The following is a 14,984-nucleotide window of genomic DNA, read 5'->3' on the forward strand; positions in this document are numbered from 1 at the left end:
AGCCCTGGCTCTCCCCATCTCCTGCTTCCAGAAGCCGATAACAGCTCAAGGGAAGGGAACTGAGCCTGGGCTCAGTTCCCCACCCCAGTGCTGCAATCTGGCAGGGGGCACTGCGATCCAGCGGGGTGGGGCAGAGAGTCAGCCAAGTTGAGCTCACTCCCCCCACCCCCTGCGCTGCGATCAGGTGCAGGGCAGAGAGTCAGCTGAGCTGGACTGACTCTCTGCCCCCGCACCCGATTGCAGCGTGGAGGGGGGGAGTGAGCCCAGTTGGACTGACTCTCCACCCCCGCCCCTGATCTCAGTGCAGGGCGGGGTGGGAGTAGGGGTGGGGCAGAGAGTCAGCCAAGTTGAGCTCACTCCCCCCACCCCCTGCGCTGCGATCAGGTGCAGGGCAGAGAGTCAGCTGAGCTGGACTGACTCTCTGCCCCCGCACCCGATTGCAGCGTGGAGGGGGGGAGTGAGCCCAGTTGGACTGACTCTCCACCCCCGCCCCTGATCTCAGTGCAGGGCGGGGTGGGAGTAGGCCAGTTGGGCTGACTCTCTGCCCCCGCTCCTGATCACAGCATGCCAGGGGAAGGAGTGAGCCCAGCTGGGCTGACTCTCTGCTCCCGCCCCTGCCAATCTATTGCCAGGAATGGGGGGTCAACTCAGCTGGGCTGACTCCCCGCCCACTGTGCAATCTAGCACTGACTTCCCACCCCCAGCAAAACGTCGAAACAGCATTGAAACAGCCTTTCAGTTTCGATGGAACGGAACGGAACAGCTGTTTCGAATCGAAATGAAATTTGAAATGGAAAGCTGTTCCTTCGAACTGTCGAAACTGAAGGCAAAATGGAACAGTGCCATTTCACACAGCCCTACTATCTATCTATCTATCTATCTATCTTCTATATGGTGTATGTGAGCGCTCCTTACAGGACAGAATCAAAACAGCCCCACTGCACTGTAGCCCTCTACTGCCAACAGAGCCAGATTATTCCCTTCTGCAATAAGTAATCCTCTCCTGATTAACAGGAAACTCCACAAGGATACCCTCCTGGCCTTCCTCATCAGTAGTGCCACTAGAAGGTATGGAGGTTTGCATCCCTGAGACCAACTTAGTCTGCCGTTGGGAATCCCGTACATGCAGTGTGCAATGGCCAGGCTGCTATAGCTGGCTAATGGGGCAGTGATCAGACCTGAACCTTACCTCTGGGGCAGGGGAAAGGGATGGCATCTTTCCTATACAGAAGTTATCCTACAGAAGTTATCCATACAGAAGTTATCCTGTCCCCTGACCTCAAGGGATGGGCCCATGGAGCATGGGCTGTTCTGGCTCGGTACACTATAACACGGTGACACTGAAGCATATTATGATGTCACTAAAGCAGCTGAGTGCCAAGTCCCACAGTCTCGGTTCATTTAACAGGCTTGACCTGGGCCAGCTTTAATGGTTCTGATGATTTTCTAAGCCATTTGCCCAATTCTATTGTAAAAGAAGAGGCCTGACATAGCAATTCCCACACTCCTTATCCTGGCAGTTTCTTTCCTATCATCCCTGTCCCTCATTAACCCAGCTTGTTGTGCAGGTGCAGGGGCACATCTGGTGTTCAAGATCACCCACTGCTTGCAGGCCCCTCCAAAGCATGGTAAAAGCAGTGCAGGAGTGAGCACAGTTAATTGTTTTGTGCTTGGTTCTGCTGCCCAATATCCTTTTTCAGGAAAGGATGAATTGGAACTGACATACCAAAGGCAGAAGGCCGAGCTTGCAGATGTAACCCTTTAATCTCCTTGGTTTGCTGGGTTTAACATAAATCCCTTCATCTTTGGGAAATGCATTTACACGTGTTATGTCTCCGCTGACTTTAATTTCTTCGGATTTAAAACAAACAAACAAACAAGCCAACTACAGCGCACAGAGAAGATGGCCAAACAGCTCTTTCAAGGGATGGGCCTACAAGACCCAAGCTCCCTGTCTTCCCCAGCCGAACATTTAGGCATGTGCTTAACTTAAAGATATTGGAGTTGTTCTGTTGACTCCCATGGAGCCACTCAAGTGCTTATAGTTAAGCATGTACATAAGTGCCTTTCCAGAGCATGGCCCAAGAGCTCAATGTCTTGCAGGAACAGCCCAATGGTCTATTGAGACATTTGGATAAAATCCTGGTACTGTCCCTCCCTGAAGTCCATTGGTGGCCGGAGGACTGAAATGCAGTCAAATCACTACTGTTCTGTTGTACAGCAGACAAAAAGCAATGTCAGAGGCTGGGCGAAGGGGTCCCACCCCTACCAGCTCACTCAGGGGAACGTTTTCATAGCTATCTCATGAGATATATGCAGATGTGCAGGTGTGTGGGGACATAGTTTTTTCCCTGGCAGGGGAGATACCACAAGGTGTTTTTCAGTCCAGGTGGATTTACTTACCTGGCAGGGGAGATACCTTTCTCCTTGGCCTCGAATGACTTGGTGTAGTTCGAAGGTGTGCGCTGCAGGCAGGCTGACCCCTGCAAGTCTCCAAATGCCTCCAAATGTGAGGATCTTGGCTCCACAGTTTATGGTGAGGGGAAAATTGCTCTTGGGCTTTCCCACTAGCTTGATCCTTTGGCCTTTTAGCTAGGGGCAAGCAAGCCTAGGGGGCATCTGAGCTCCAAGGCCTCTGTGCTTGAGACTTGCCTGTAGGATGCCTGCCATGGAGTTGGGAGTATCTGAAGTCCCAGGCTGAAGAGTCTGGGAGGTAGGATCTTGCTGGTGGTAGCGCCACACAGATGTGAATGATTATACTCTGCTCAGTCGATCGAATTCAGAACTTATTAGGCTGATTTGGCTCAAAACATGAAATAAAAAAACCAGAATTTCTTAAAGAGAACTTGGCTTGTTTTGGGAATAAGCTTTTTCTCTAGGAGCTGCTGGCAGGCCAAAGTTGCCTCTTCGCATAATTACAGACAACTGCTTCTGGCTGCAGAAACCCAACTCCATCCGTGCAGGAACTCACCCATTACACCCAATGATAAACATAAACCCAATGAAAAACAAATATTCAAAATTATTACAAAATATAAATTATATGACTTTATTAGCTGAACCAGGGTTTTCCTAAGAACAGGCTCCAAATCCAAGCAACGTATCCCCTAGCTTGCCACGTCAGTCTATTCTGCAAGCATGTTCAGCACCTGCAGATTTTACAACTTCTTTGTTTGATCTCCTCACTCATTGTCCAGGCTAGTCCAAGGGTAAAGTACATCAGGCAGAGAGGCTACTCCTCCTGCATCAAAGCCAATTTCAAATGTTATTAACTCAGCTCTTTTCAGTTATTATATCTCCCCAAGGGGTCTGGGCCTGGTGACCCTTGGACTAATAGTCTGCAAATTTCAATTTAAAAACCAAACCAAAGCTACCGCCCAGGAAAAGTATCAGACATAAGCACAAGACAGTAAATGCTTTGCAGTTTACAAGAGTTTTGAAGCTCCAGGGATAGCTGCAGTGATTGAAAAAGCAAAGCAGTTTCTGTTTTCTGGTAGTGTCAGGAGGAAAAGGCCACAGCATCAGAACTAGGTGCCGAAAGCTAAACACCCAAATCCATAATTTGGATGGGGCAATCTGCAGACGTCTTGGGCACTCAACAGCTCCCCCTTCCTCCTAAAGCATTTCTGAGAAGTAGGCCATTGGAGATATGGAGGAAGCAGCCTAACATTCAGTAACATTTCATTTGAAAAAAAAAATCTTGGCCTAAAACAACCACTGGTGTTGCAGTGCCGGAGTTCAAGCATAAACAAGGTTATATTCTCGGGTAAATCAACGTACATAATCCACTGACGTCAATAGAGCTTCTGATTTCTGCCAGCTGTGGTCCTGCTCCAGAGTGTCTGCTATTTGTAACAGATCTATAAGACAGGGTCTTCATAAAGTCCTTGTGCACAACCTAAGTTATTAAAGTTTAAAACTGCGCAAGGACTTTATGAAGACCCTGTATATGCATAAGACTGTAAGACGCATGTTGTTACTAATACAGTCTTTATGGCTGAAGATATATTTACTTAAACTTCTACTTCTGAAATTAAAGAAGCTTAGCAGTGATTATGTAACAACTATAGATACATATATCTACAAAAATGTGTATATATACAGCTACAAATATGTAGTTTCCCTGATAGAAAGTGGTATCATCAATGTTTCTTTCTTTATTTACACATCTACATCTATTTAAGGACTGGATCCTGCAGAGCCTTACTTTCAAGGCACTCCAATTGAAGTCAGATTGGATAAGAGTGATGCGACCTTTGTTGACATTATTCATACTGATTCGGCTCCTATGATTCCATATTTGGGTGAGTTTCCCAATGCAGGTTTGTTATTATCAACATAGTAGGACGAATAAAAAGAATATGCATTGTGGCGGCGTCTATGCACCACAGTCGTTGAACATGACCCCATTCTGCTAGATCCTGTGTAAACGCAGAGGGGGGGAAAAAACCTGCTTCTGCCAACAAAGAGCCTACAATTGACAGAACTAAAGATGTACTAAAGATAATACTAAAGACACCAATAGCTTTGTGTAGGTGCATACCAGTGTGTATGCGCATGCATTTGATGCAGCATTAAATTAAAATTTGCTTACACCTGTTGCAAATATTTCAGGTTTTGGAATGGGCCAAGCTATCGGGCATATGGATTTTTATCCAAATGGAGGAGAAAACATGCCAGGATGTGAGAAGAATCCTGTGTCACAGATTGTAGACATTGATGGAATCTGGGAAGGTAACTATAAGAAGTAAATGATGATTTCTAGCGCAGGTCACCATCAGTTTGAATTGACCCAAGTTTTCTTGTTTTAGGTGGTTTTGATTATTTTTGTTACGTTTGCCAACAGTTACAGCTGCGCAGTTTTCAGTGCAGTCCAAATATGTTCACTTTAGTACAGGGACTGGAAAAAAAAAGAGTAACACAAAGGCTTTGCTTCTGGGAGACATATGTGACAGCAGAAACAAATTGCTCAAGCAGTGCCAAAAGCTTTAAATGTCTTGAACAACAAGTCAGGCTTGTTTTTATGATGTAGTTACCTAGCAGCTGCACGGGGTGGGGTGGAGCAATCGCAGTCAATTCTAGTTCCATTCTGCAACCTTTGTCTATCGTTTTTGTACCCGGGGTTACTACAGTTACATTTGCTTCTACGTTGGAGTTATCTGTTACCAGTTCGGGTTGCATTGAAACGATGTCATTGTGCGTCTATTCTTAGACAGTTTGAAAAAGTCAGGAGTATGACAGAGTGTGTAGATTCTTATTTTTACACTCTTAACAAAAGTCTTTATTGACAGAACCGCTCGGTATTGGTAGTCCCACGAAGTTAAGTCCCACTTGACAAAATAAAAACAAGGCATGCTCCCTCCCTCAAGATGCTTCTAGCATAAGGCTCTGATTCTTCTCTATACAAATCTGTGAAATGATTATTTGCAATAACTGGCCTGTTTCTACAGTCTTTGCTCAGGCCAAATACCTGCTGAAGTCAATAGGATGTTCTGAGTTACTGATCAGTAATGGGGACTTGAAACATGTACACGCATGCACACACACACATGCATACACACGGCTATATTGAACGACTCCTTTTTAAAAGAAAAATTCAGTTAAAAATCATATTTTTTTCTCAATTTGAAAATAATAGTTCTTCCCCCTGCCCCCTGCCCCCCGCCCCAAATTCCTTAGCCGGTATAAACTGGTCCCAGTCCAAGAATCTGGTGTGAAAGCAGGACACTACTGGACACCTTCCATTTTGTTTCCTTTTATAACACTGTGAGGTGCTGCCTACAATGGCCTGGTTACACAACAACCCTTCTTTAAAACTGCAGAGCACCTCAGAGTGGGACTACTCTTATGAGTAACTGATCTCCAGCATGGGACAGGACTGTACAGTCTGCTTTTGCAAGCGTTATAAATCTGTGCTTGACACCAATGAATGCAGCCACGATAAAATTAAAGCTCAAACTGTAGCATTGGCATGTCATGAATTGTCGCAGTGTGCTGTGGGATTAGTGAATCTGTCAGACAACATGACCAGGGCAATGCCGTCATCCTTATCCAGATGTTTAACAGAACGTAAGTAGCCACCCAATAACCACATAGTGGCACATTTAACAGCAGCTGCTTCTTCCAGGAACTCGTGACTTCGTGGCCTGCAATCACTTGCGAAGCTACAAGTATTATTCTGACAGCATCCTCTTTCCAGACGGATTTCTAGGATACCCCTGTGCTTCATATGATATTTTCGAGACAGTAAGTCATTCTCCTTCCCTGGGAGAGGGGTCAGGCTACAATAAGTGGCACTTCTCTGAGCCGTAGCAGAGCAAGAGTTCAGTAAAAATAGGCTACAGCAGGAATTCAGGCCTGGTAGGTGGACATGTTAGGGCCTCCTCCAGGATTGGGTTTGGGTGGGATGAAGAGGGAAAGTGGTATGATAAGGCACAGCTAAGCCTAGTTCTGCAGTAGCATGGGGGCCCTGGGTGGCTTTGGTTAGAGCTGCCTCCGTAGCTTCCTCTTCTGCTTTGTTGTGCTGAAGGAAACTCAGTAATACCTCCCAGATCACTTTAAAATATGATATTTTCAAATGATGAAAAATAGAGCAACCCATGTAAGGCTCAGGGTTCGGTTCGCACTCATTTAACATCTGCAGATGGCCTCAAGGACATCATACAGGTGAGAAATGGCCTAAAGTCACTTATCCCATAGCTCCAGGCATAATCCATAACCCACTGTTAGCCAAAGCTGCAGCACTTCTGTCAACCTCCCTGTGTGGCCCAATCACAATCAGAAGGGAGCAAAGCCCTCCTATACAGAATAATAATACACACAGCTTCACAGCTTCAACAAATCATCTGCTGAGGTGGCATTCGGGGACTCAGCTACGTTGCATGAGCTTTTCCTAAGCACCCAGAGGGAGAGAGACTGGGGCTAATCTGAATCGTGTTGCTGCAGAGATTTAGAAACAATGGGATTATTAAACTATTGCTGTGATTAATGGATCTACTGGTTTTCATTAGGAAAGCTGCTTCCCGTGCCCCCAGTACGGATGCCCCAACATGGGTCATTACGCAGATAAATACAAGGGGAGTCTTGGTTCTCAGTTCCAGAAATTTTTTCTGAACACTGGAGAGGCCAAAAACTTTACTCGTAAGCCTTTACTTCTTTTATTCTCTATTTGCTTACTTATAAACCGGTAGGTTATTTAAACAGTTTCCCTCTCTCCTTAATTCAGTTTTAACAGACAAGGTGCCTGCCAGTGGTGGTGACTGGGACAGTGGAGCTCCACACCCCAAGCCCATTTTCCTCGGTAGTCTGCCCATACCTTCTCCTGATATAGCGCCAAAACTACTCCACCTTCCCCTCAGGAGATTAGAGCAAGAGGGAGCAGAGCCAGCTCTGCCAGTTGTATGACAATGAAAAGTTCTCCTGAGTACAAGGAATTTCTCCGCTGGCTTTCAAACAGGGTAAAACCTAGTGTGTACTGATTACGGACTGGAAAATACCAGCCCACACTCTTCAGACTAGTTCCTTACAATACCACCCCAAACCGAACGAACTGCTCTCACATCCTACATCCTTTCTATCATGTTACGGACTATTCTTTTTACAAAGAAATGCAAAAGCCTCTGAATTTGTACAGCTGTATATACAATGCACATTGTGGGTGTAACACACAATTTGAAGCAATCAGGATTCATGGTAGAGGTGATATCTTTTATTAGAACAACTAGTTTGTTTGGGTTTTTTTTAATTTTTTTGGAAAAAAAAAATTAAGAAAAATGCAAAAATCTAGTTGGTCTAATAAAAGATATCACCTCTACCATGAGTCCTGATTGCTTTTGCCACTACACCAATACAGATACAACCTGGAGACCTGACACAATGTGAGAATTCGGATTGGCTGGTGCCTTACACCTATTTTGTACACTTGTAAATGACAGTACAAGAAGTGCACTAGAACATCAGGCTCTGAGTGTTATCCTATGAGGCCATTCAGCTGTACTTTTCTGTAGTCATTCCCATGAGGTCTAGATATAATTGCGGGCTCAAAGTGAAATGATAGGCATCTTCCCCCCCACCCTTGCATTACAGAATAATGACAGAAAACCAAAAATTGTCCCTTTTTCCCCCCTGCAAGGATCCAATTTAATTCATTTTATTTCTACTGTGCAGGGTGGAGGTTTCAGGTGTCTGTGACAATATCTGGAAAGAGTAAAGTGAAAGGGCTTGCATATATTGCCTTGTATGGAACTGGAGGAAACACCAAGCAATACGAAATTGTCAAGTAAGTTCAGTATTATTGTGGAAAATATGCTATTCTACCATATCAGAGTTTAATACTTTTAATTCATTGTTTTTCTTCAACTTGTTTTATAGGCCAAATACTGCTCTCAGGTATGCCGGTACAAATCCAGAGTACCTGGACCTGAACTGACTCTGGATTTATACCAGAAGAAGAAAGAGCTAAAATTTAGCCTTTCGTCTTCGATAAGAATAGGAATACATCATCTGTGGCTATCTTCTGATCTCAGGTCCACCATGTAAATCTGGTATAACCAAACTGATTTCAGAGACGTTAGCTGACTTACACTAGTGGAGTTCTGCTCTTTTATTTTTCACATGTTTTTAAAGTGATCTTTCCATTATATTCCTGTCATAAATGGTACCACCAGTACCGCCTCTAGTTAAGGCTGCATGCCATACATTTTCTATTATAAGAACTATATCAATGCTCATAACTTTGCCAGACTTTACCATTTGGCCAGAAATATCCCAAAACTGCATCAAGCTGTTTTAAGTTTAATAGTTCGGCCATTAAAGGAGCTGTTCAGCCATTAAAGACTATGGAATAATATACATTGTTCTGCCCATATTAAGCACATTCTTATGCATCCAAAAAAAACGAAAAAAAAAAACTCGAAAGCTTCCAGATTTCAGAAAATGGAATTTAAATTTGGCAGGGATCAGTATGGCATCAAGGGCAAGCCTATTTGCTATCCCCAGGCAAATTCATTCAAATTTGGCCAAGCTAGGGCCTCTAAAAGATCTCAGCTGGCATATGTTTGATCAATGTTTGGCAGCTAAATTCTTCAAAGACTGTCTGCCCTGCACATGCTGCAGCCCGTCACAGCTGCACTTGGCCTGTGTCATCTCCATATAGTGGAGAAAAGAAGGAAACTGTTTGATTTTAATGCAGAAGTGTGAGGAAAGCACTGGGTCTGGGGAGAGTATGGGAGCGGTGCAAAAGAGTGGGTGGCTTAGACAGATGAGCGGAGTAAGGGGCATAAAGACAGTACACCGGGAAACAGATGGGGAAGATTGCAAGGAGCCAGATAGACATTTGGATAGGCAGAGGCAGGAAAAGGGCATGAGCAGGGGGAATACAGATAACTGTGAACACTATCATAATCCTTCTATGCAAACTGGCCAAATTAATGTTGCACAGACAACCTTAACTTTGGCTGTCCTAAATGGCACGGCTCAACTATGCAACCTTCATATTCTTTTTAGCATTTTATATAACGTAAAACTTCCATACAGATATATGAACGTATGCATATGGGTGCATCTGCTACAAAAAGACCATTAACAGCTGCATTGACAGATGTGGTCTGAACTTTCCACAAAAGCCGAGGTACCCAGCTCCATTTTAAATTCAACTGAAATCCCGCAAACTCTTTTGAAAACCCCCAGCTATCGTGCATTGCACATAAAGCCATGCGTTGCAGACCATTGTGGTTTTTCTGCTGCAGTGAGAGCTGGCTTCTGTGTTGCGAGTTAATAATCCTGTTTGTTTTTGTTGTAGTGGGACAAGTATGTCAGGGCTGGATTACAGTTTATGTGATCCAGTTAATAATATGCTATGCTGCCATGGAAATAGGGGAAATAGAGTTAGTGGTGGGGATTTTATACGTGATTTTCATTATGCTATTTATTCTGCTAGACTGGATTTAGATTCTCCAGGGATGCTGGAGGGAAGGCCGGATTTTGACACAGACCACTTAGCAAGCAAATTTGACTTGATGGGCAATCCATATACATTTTTGACCCATTTCAGTGTCTTTCTCCATATCTTTTTCCCACACCCACTTTCACGCTGTTCTCTCCGCCTGGAACCGCCTTCTTGACCTTGTTCACCTCATCACCTTCATCCTTAACTGCCTAACCAAATCCTGCTTCTTCATGGACTTCCTTGCTTAGATACATGGAATTACTGTAGATTTATGCCACTATGGCAAAAGGCAGAATTGAGCCCAATACCTCTAATCAGAGAAAAGTTCAGGTGTCCTGAAAGAAATAAGAGATATTAGCATGAGCCCCCTTGTAATTCCTAAGCTCATTGAGCTGGCTTTTTTAGAAATGCATGGAGATTTTGTTGTTTTTGATTGTGGGGGAAGAGGGGCAGGCTAGTATTGAAGAGGCTTTTTTTGCCCAGTTGCAACTTGACCCTCTCTTTTCTTTGCTGGATCACTGACTCCATCTGCCTTAAAAACTCAGCCATGGTATAGGCTTGATTTCTCCACGGCTCTCTCCTGACATTCATTCAACACACCTACATTTTGTAGCATGCATGAGAATAAGGCAGCCTCTGGACTGAAGCTATAATGTATGAGCAACAGGTGGTTCAAACTCTTCCTATGCTACCATGGAGAAGGATGTGGCCACCAGATTTAGACTCGCTGCAGTTTACCAGGGTGCTCTAGAAGCGGGATCGGGCAGATCTACAGGCCAGATCCGCCCAACAAGGAGACTGGATCTGGTGCAGGAAGGGATTGGAACCAATGATTCGGGGAGCTCCCTGCAGCCTGGATTAAACCCCAGGCTCCATTAACCTCCGGGCTACTGGCCACACTGACACCTCTCCCCACATCAGCAGCATCCCTCATGGGGAGGTGGGGGTGAGCTTGACAACGGGATTGGAGCCACATTTTTTGGCAGTGCACCAGGTGGGATTTGGGGGATATTCATGGCTCCCCTGCCAGCCTCTGGTTCACTAAGCAGCAGCCTGTCATTGCTAAAAGACACCTGACCTCTGCTCTAGAAATACAGGTTTCAGAGTAAATGAGGCATTTGCTATAGGGCCAGGGATATAGCAGGTGAGTATGGATTTGGGCAGCAGTTTTACTGAATACAGTGGCTTCAAAAGAGCTAGACTGGAAAATAGTTAAGGATTCTTCAGTTATATGAACATATACATGAATGTATAGAGGGCAAAGCAGGACAATAAGAGTCTCATTATTTGACAAACTGAAAGCATTATTTGTTATTAGCATGGTGCTATAGCTACACAAGCAGTTGAACGGTGCTGGCAATTAATATTAAACCCCAGGTGACATCACTGTTTTTTATACTTTTTTTTTTTTTTTTGAAGGGACACTCTCAAACCAGGCAACACTTACACAAACTTCATTGATGCAGCAAATAACATTCAAAATGTTACTATGGTTAAATTTCTTTGGAACAACAATATCCTAAATCCAACTCTGCCTCGACTGGGAGCCGCAAAGGTCACTGTACAAGAAGGAGAAAATGGAAAAGTGTATGTATATTTATTATAAAAATCTTGAATGTATTTAGGGGTGTACTTGGTAGCCGTGTTGGTCTGAGACAAAAAGACATACAAAAAAATCTATAATAAAAGGTATCATTTTGGAACCAAGAGTTCTATTTTTTTGTATGTCTTGAATGTATTTCGGAGATCTAAAAGTCAACATTGGTCATGGGTTAATAGGACAAGAATAGGCACTTAGAATATTAAAAAATACCTCAGGAAAATTTAATTTCCTTCCTTACTAGATAATGATCAACAGTAGGCTACTGGTACTTGAACTGTTTTTCTTACATAGCATCAAGGAAGGTATTATAAATGGCTCGGTGTTTGGCTGCAAGAAGGGAAAAGTTCCTGTGAAAACCTCTGTGCACTGGATAAAACAGATTTATCATGGCTTAGGCAATCTCCATGTATGTTTGTCTGGTTTGCAAACATCAGTCTATTGGGTAATGAAATGTTGATACCAGTGGTTTTTAATCTTTTTTTCATCTGCGGACCCCTACAAAATGTCAAACGGAGGTGTGGGCCCCTTTGAACATTTCAAATGGGGGTGCAGACTTGTAAGTGTGGGTATTAACAAGCTTTGATCAATCATAGCCGCCTTTGTGGAGCCCTTAGCCATAGTCTGCAGACCCCCAGGGGTCCGCAGACCACAGGTTGAAAACTTGGCCTCGTGCGTATCCAGTCTGCATACTGGCTGCACCCCACTCAGCCAGGCTTTGTGCTGGAAAAGTTGGAAACCACTGTGTACAGCATGGCAGCTGTTGATCTGAAGGTGTCCTTTGAATTAGACCATTTGAAGGCAGAGAGTGTCAATCAGTTGACCAGCAATGGTGTTGTGTTATTTGTCTGGTCCCTGAATAGAGATGCACATTATGGGGGAAGGACAATAAATGTATCAGAGAAAGCATTAAAGTCACATAGCTAAAGGCATAGTATCATGGAAAAATAGAAGGCATCTCAAAAGGTTATTTAGTCCAACCAAACCAGAGAAGCCAAACAGTGTGAATGAACATAGGTCCTCGACGTTGTAACAGGAAATTGTGGTTTACATTTGGCAACTCAAAGAATTTTCTTGTTAGTCAAATGTAGTAATGTCCTATTGTGGCTATGTCAAATGTGGAATTAGGTTAGCTTCTTTGTATTAGAGACCCATTAGTATAATTTTGTAAAAAAGACATACTATAAGTATTTTTATATATGTTTTTCTCCTCAGATTTAATTTCTGTGGTACCGAAACTGTGAGAGAGAACGTCCTGCAAACCCTTACTTCTTGCTGATAGTATTCAAAAAACGTCAGTGCTGTCTGTTAATGCCAATAAAAACTAAAAATGCACTAGATGCTGGGGCCCTCAATCATTCTGGGATGATGCATTACAATTTTTACTATTTGTGTCTTCTAGCAGCCAGGAGTAGCAAAGCACCATCCAAACAAACAGAAAAATCTCAGCCCCAGATCATCTTTGCCAAGCATCTTCTTGTCCATGAATATAAGGAATTCCCTTCTACCCCTCCATAAAATCATGAGGAAAAGGAGATTCTTGACTATCCCTACCCTTATCTCACCCCATTGGCTTTCAACTTTGAGTCCTTCCTTAGAACCTGGGTACAACCAGGTTTCTCTATGGATGCAAAAGACATACAGAAGTAGACCCACCGTAAAGACCGAGAACCCATTTCTCTAGGATAATTATGTTTTAAAGTCCAGACATCAACCACTGCTCTTTCCACTTCGGTTACCATCACATATAGCTTTTTTAACCCTTAACAAGGGAGGATGCTAGGCCACAAACCTCACTGCAACAATAGTTCACGATTTTGCTTTCCATCAATGCACAATCCCTTTTAACGCTCTCCAGCCTAGCAGAAAAAATGCAAATGAACCCTCCGCCATTCCCAGAACAATTGCATCCCACCTGAGAGACTGCCCAGGCAGTTGGTAGCACCTTTGGGGATGAAAGCATGAGCATGAGCAAAGCATGAGCATCCTGAAAGCAAAGCATGAGCATCCTATTGCCTCCTGCTTTGGTGGAAGTTGAAAGAAGAGTTCTGATATCACAAAACAGAGAGAGAGAAACAGAAAGAGCTCCTGGGTGAAGAGTTATCAACATCTTTGTGAGACCTTTAAGACCTATAGACCCTTTAAAATGAGAAAAAAAGGTTCTTTATTTTTCCTTTATCACAATACTTACTGACAATTTTAGCTCCAGCCAAAGGAGCTTGTATGTCTGCGTTTAAACACAGAGGATTAAATTGGGTCCTTGCCACAATCCCCAAGGAAAAGGCAGAGTCTAGTTGTACCAGTCCAAGAACAAACGAGAGAATCACATTCTCTGTTTTGCCCGTTTCCCTCATATCTAGTGCTGGAGGTGGCAGTAAGGAAAAAAATCTGCACTCATGCCATACCTAGAGAGGGCCACATTTTTGCTGGGCTGGCTCAGCTGAAGTGGCCACTTCCCTGAAACAGTAAAGCCAAAGGCCTGCCAAATTCCTTCCCTGAAGGAGAAGGTGCTTTTCTCTCTATGCTCCGTGTTCCCTCTCCCTAGATTGCTTTTGTCCCTGCACTGCTACCCATGATACAAGTAGCAATTGCAACAAAACAACTGAGGCAAGGGTGTGCCTTGCTTCCTCGCATGGACCTGCAGCAAGAGGTTCAAACTGACCCTTAATTTGGTCCCATTTTCCTCTTATAGGAGAAGCCTCATGTCAGCATTTTAACAGATGAGCTCCAAAGTCATAGGCTGTGTCCAGACATGCAGGAACATGTGCTTGCAGTGGCACAAATACTAGTGGCACTAATTTGTGCCACTGCTTTGTGCTTCGGTGCATGGCCCTGCACGTGTGCTTTGTTGTGGGACACATTGTCCCACTTTGGGCAACCTGCCCTTGCCCAGCTCCGTCTGGCTCCTGGCGTGCTGGAGCACCAGGGGCACAAATGGAGAAGTAGAGATGTGTTGGCCGACATCTCACGGGAGGACCAAGACTCCGTTTCTTCTGGCACATGCTATTTTCCTGCACTCTGCACCACATTTTTCCTGGTGCTTTTTTTTTGTTACTGGGGAATCCCAGTAGCAAATTTTGCACCCCCCGCCTCCCCTGCACTGCAAATTTGCAGCGCAGGGCACGTTTTAACGTTCATGCATGTTGTTTGTGATGCCAGGAAGAGATCAGTGGCACCACAAACCTCACATGCCTGCATGTCTGGACGCGTCCATAGAGTTTATCTGTGATGTCCCAACAAGCTCATGGACATGAAGTGTCTGTGTTGGGTTAGAGGACAGACTGGGGGTAACCCTTGCCCTCAGGTATTCCCATGTGACTTCATTCAATTTGTTGAAGCTGCAGAGGTACCACTGAGCCTGGTTAGAGTTGCCATAATGTGGCATAAACCTCCTTACTTTAGTCTGAGGCAAAGCATCCACCAGCATGGACTGAATGT

General features: G+C 44.2%; 1 protein-coding gene across 1 annotated transcript in view; it reads left to right on the forward strand.

The window, feature by feature from the left end:
- Positions 1 to 12,881, forward strand: part of LOC102379327 (inactive pancreatic lipase-related protein 1) — a 20,431-nt gene extending 7,550 nt beyond the window's left edge. The window contains exons 7-13 of the mRNA XM_006038306.2: positions 4,185 to 4,304; positions 4,615 to 4,734; positions 6,128 to 6,246; positions 7,011 to 7,140; positions 8,167 to 8,278; positions 11,366 to 11,533; positions 12,762 to 12,881. Coding sequence (XP_006038368.1) covers positions 4,185 to 4,304; positions 4,615 to 4,734; positions 6,128 to 6,246; positions 7,011 to 7,140; positions 8,167 to 8,278; positions 11,366 to 11,533; positions 12,762 to 12,825 — 833 coding nt within the window. The 3' untranslated portion in view covers positions 12,826 to 12,881. The remainder of the gene's footprint in view (positions 1 to 4,184; positions 4,305 to 4,614; positions 4,735 to 6,127; positions 6,247 to 7,010; positions 7,141 to 8,166; positions 8,279 to 11,365; positions 11,534 to 12,761) is intronic.
- The last annotated feature ends 2,103 nt before the right edge of the window (positions 12,882 to 14,984 follow it).

Source organism: Alligator sinensis, unplaced genomic scaffold (assembly GCF_000455745.1).
Source record: "Alligator sinensis unplaced genomic scaffold, ASM45574v1 scaffold1374_1, whole genome shotgun sequence".
Classification (NCBI taxonomy): Eukaryota; Metazoa; Chordata; order Crocodylia; family Alligatoridae; genus Alligator; species Alligator sinensis.